Source organism: Pygoscelis adeliae, unplaced genomic scaffold (assembly GCF_000699105.1).
Source record: "Pygoscelis adeliae isolate BGI_AS28 unplaced genomic scaffold, ASM69910v1 Scaffold1241, whole genome shotgun sequence".
NCBI classification, from domain to species: domain Eukaryota; kingdom Metazoa; phylum Chordata; class Aves; order Sphenisciformes; family Spheniscidae; genus Pygoscelis; species Pygoscelis adeliae.
In genome coordinates this window covers 3,807-7,757 of record NW_008824075.1, presented here as the reverse complement: position 1 = coordinate 7,757, position 3,951 = coordinate 3,807, and the positions used below count along the sequence as shown (strand labels likewise).

The 3,951-nt window shown below is 55.6% G+C and overlaps 1 protein-coding gene across 1 annotated transcript in view; it reads right to left on the bottom strand.

Annotated features, from left to right (window-relative positions):
• The window catches only part of PSMA5 (proteasome (prosome, macropain) subunit, alpha type, 5), a gene marked incomplete at its 5' end in the record, with an annotated part of 7,560 nt that extends 3,953 nt beyond the window's left edge, over nt 1-3,607 (bottom strand). Inside the window, 5 exons of the mRNA XM_009334182.1 lie at nt 63-149; nt 1,360-1,462; nt 2,451-2,509; nt 2,604-2,711; nt 3,536-3,607. Coding sequence (XP_009332457.1) covers nt 63-149; nt 1,360-1,462; nt 2,451-2,509; nt 2,604-2,711; nt 3,536-3,607 — 429 coding nt within the window. The remainder of the gene's footprint in view (nt 1-62; nt 150-1,359; nt 1,463-2,450; nt 2,510-2,603; nt 2,712-3,535) is intronic.
• Nucleotides 3,608-3,951: the final 344 nt, after the last annotated feature.

Below are 3,951 nucleotides of genomic sequence, written 5' to 3'. Positions count from 1 at the left end.
CCCGGGCGCCGCGGCCTGCTCTCCCACCCAAAGCCACAAGCCCGCACCGGGGTCGCGGTTACCTCGATGTTGGTTGCGTTCAGTTTCTCCTCCATAACTTGTTTCAGGATGACGAGGGAAGATTTGATGGCTTCTTTCAGCGTCATCGACTGCAAAAACAAATCGCTCATTAATGGCACTGTTGACGCTCAGGCAAGTACTTGTACGTGACCCCTCTGACTGGGAAAGCGTGCTGCTCTCCCTCCCGCGCTCCTCAAATCCTTTAAGCTGCCGCTGGCAGCAAGTTTAAAAGCTTATCAAGTTATCTACAGTATCAACAGGAGATCAAAGCGCGCTGTTCAGGCAGGACAGTGACAATTGCAAGGATGGCAACTTTCTGCTTCCGTATAACTTTTTACAAAGCTTAAGAACTGTTAATCTGGGCGTGTAAACCTTACTGCCGGGACCGGGACACGGGGGTCCGTTTCCCTTCGCCACTTATCAAGCGGTTCCCCCCCCCGACAAGCTCCAGTGGGAGCTCCGAAAAGCCGGGCTCCCTCTCGGCAGAAGCCTTCACGCTTTAATCACGTAAATCTCTGCGTGGGGCGAGGCGGGGGGGGGACGACACACACACTAGAGCCAGAGGGCCGCGCAACGTTGGAAGAGTGACGATGGCTGTGTTTGCAGGGAAGATCGTTAACAAGCCACGGAGCCCAGAACTTGGGACAATTCTGCTAGTGAACGAAGTAGGTTATCGAGTCTTCGGCTGGAAGTCTCCACAGCAATCAGCACCATCGACTGTGCTTTTCGTTACAGCGTTTGGTTTCTTACCACACAAAATGGGCAGCTCCCTCCTCCTGGAGGGAAGAAAGTTTCTATTTAATATATCAAATAGGACCAGTACTTGCAGCGCAAAAGCCATTAACTTCACCGGCTTAACAGATCTGGTGAAACGAAGCCGCTGGCTTTAGCTCCTTACGCTTCACGCTGCATCCATACTGAGCCCCGGCGCCGACCGGCAGCATTCGTATAGTTCTTTTATTTATGGAGTACTTCCTGACATGGTCTTAGTTATCACCCGCTAGAGGTGGAGGCCGGCATCTCAGACACCAGCCTCGTGTTCCAGCTGCAGCCTAGGGGGAAGCCACTGGTAGCGGCGCTCCTCGTCGCAGGGATCCTCGATCCGGCAGCTCAGCACTGACACCTAATCGCGGGATCAACCGCCAGGGACCGAGTTCCACCCCGACGAGCTCGCACACCTCCCCTCTAGCGCAAGAAGAGCCTTATGAATCGCCCGTCAGGAAGGGAACTAGCGGATCCTCGCAGGTCGTGAGGTACCTCTGTAACTCGCGAGATGTCAACCCCAATCCAGCCTTTTACCTTATGGTAAACCTCTTGCAGAGAGCTCTGGGCCCCTTCCGAGGCGGAGCCGATGGCTCTGGCATCGCACTGAACGAACGTCCCCGACGGGTCCATGTGAAACCTGCAGGAAGACGGGTGAGAGAACGAACGGCCGCCGCACCCCATCCCACGCCGTGGCACCCCAAGGGCTCTCCCACCAGACCCACGGCGTTCCCCAGAGCTCCCCGCACGGCTCGGAGCCGGGGAAGAACACGGGCTCCTCAGGAGCGACGGCTCGCCGGCCGACACGGGGCAGAGCTCGCAGCAGCCCCTCGCTGCATCCAGCCTCCTCCTCCTCCTCCTCCCTTACGCCCAGCGGCCTCGAGGGACTGCTGCGATCAGCGCAGCAGCAGGTCTCTCCTCCTGGCACGCAGAGGAGGAGACCGAGGTTTGAGGAGTGCCAAAGAGTCACCTACAGACCCACGCTGGGCTGGCAAGCTAGAACGAGAGCTATACGCTCCGGACACCACCCTCCACACTCGGAGCAGAATCGTTTTCCTTTTTATTCTCCCCCTTATTTTTACTTTTTTTTTTTTTTAAATAAAACCAGCAAGTTTTCACTACTGCTCCTGGGAGGGAGACCTTGTCGGGCTGGCTCTGCTGAGCCGTTCCCACCTCCGGCGGAGGCCGAGTGTTTGAAGCACGCGAGTTCAGGTTACAAGCACTCCGCCACCTCCCCGAGGAATGTTACAGCAGGCTGCACGTATTATGTTACCGGTGGCTCTGCTAGTCCTTTAGGGAAAGGTAAGAATAAAACACGGGACGAGAAGAGCTTTAACACCTCCCTCCTGCCCAGGAAACCGCATTAAAAAAAAAAGCAAGGATTGAGTGAAGACGCGGCGTTCTCTTCGACCCCGGACAAGCAGCCAAGTGCTCAGGCTGCTGCAACCCGTGCTTTGAAAGGAAGGGTTTAAAAGCATTAACAAACACATCAGGTACATAATGGGATAAACCCCAAGTGTTTGGCTTAAGTAAAATCCCAGAATCAAGTCATTAAAATGTCCTGGGAAGTTTCAGTAGAGGTTTTGTCTCCTCCCAGAGCTGGCCGGGATTAAGAGAGCCAAACTTACAGCTGGGGTCCCTTCTCATCAACTCCTCCAAAAAGCAGCGCGACGCCAAACGGACGAGACTGCAACAGAAAGGAGGCAAGAGGTTAGGCAAGGCCGAGGGCAAAGTCAGCGGGGAGCCAACAGCCCCTCCCCAGAGCACCCCCAGCTCCGCACCATCGCCCCTGGGTCTGCGTCCTCCTCCCCGAACTGCAGCGCCAGGTTGGACACGGCCTGCGTCACGCTCTCCACTGTCATGGTCTCGTTGTAGGTGAACCAGTGATTCTGCGGGGGGAAGGAAAAAAAAAAAATGAAGATTCCAATTATCACCTTGTTCCCAAAATAGGACAATCCTGGATCGTTCACGCGGCGGGCTGGAGCGATACCCGGCGTAGCCACAAAGACAACGTCCCTCCAGCCCCTCCGGGCAGGCTGCCGGCACCCGGGGCAACAGCCCGTTCAGCCCCAAGAGGGAAGCGCCAGGAAGAGAGCGGGAAGCGCAGAAGCAGCTGGGGAAGTCTGTGCAGGGATCCCCCAGAAACCTTGGGATACCTAGGCCTTGGGATGCCGACAGGGAAAACGCAAGGCCGGGGCACTTTATCCCAGTATCTGTTTCTGGAGCGATGGGGTTATCTCGTTCTCCAGAGGCAGGAGGAGTGCCGGCCGGCAGGAAAACCCCACAGAAAAAAAAAACATACTTTACTACAGCACAGGGATTTGTACCTGGGACCTCCGAGTACCTGAGGCACCGAGTAAATTTAAGGGGTCAAAAAATGTAACCAATATAACCGGTCTTTTGTCAAAACAAAGTTAGGCACACAGCCCCCACACATTCACCGGAGCACGTCTGCCAGTACCGAGACACCACCGGAGAACCTGCCGTAAGATTCCCACCAAATGTGCAATCCCAAAGAAGGAAAAAAAAAAAATAATACAGGGGAGATTCCACCTGTTTGTTCTGCAAAAGCCCCGTGAGGGGAGCTACGCACCCCACAAGCCTCCCACTCCACACCGGCTCCTTCGCTGTAACGATCTTCCCGTGCCAGAGGCTTCCGAGATGCCCCCGAGACTAGTGCTGCTGTTTTAAGAAGAGAAATGTCAAGTCTTACCTGGGTCTCCACTCTTGCTTTATCGATTAAAGTCTTTGCATCGGCTATTAAGCCGCTCATGGCGCACCCTGGAATCAGAGAGGGAAAACACGAGTCATTTCACCGATTCTTTGCGACGCGCTCTTGCCCCAGACTTCCCAAAGCCCACGGTGAAATACAAAAGGCCGCGGGGCGGAGCGGGTCCCCGCGCGGGAGCACGCAGCAGTGCCGCCCCGCAGCCTGCCGGAAAGGGAGGAGGATGGGATCAAAACGGATTTGCTCAAGAGCAAACGGATGGACACCCAGCTGAAGGGCAGGTACATAACATCCATCATCACCGGCGGCGGCCGGTCACGAGCGATGTTCCCCAGGGCTCAGTTTTGGGGCCGGTCTTGTTCAATATCTTTATCAATGGTCTGGACGAGGGGATCAAGCGC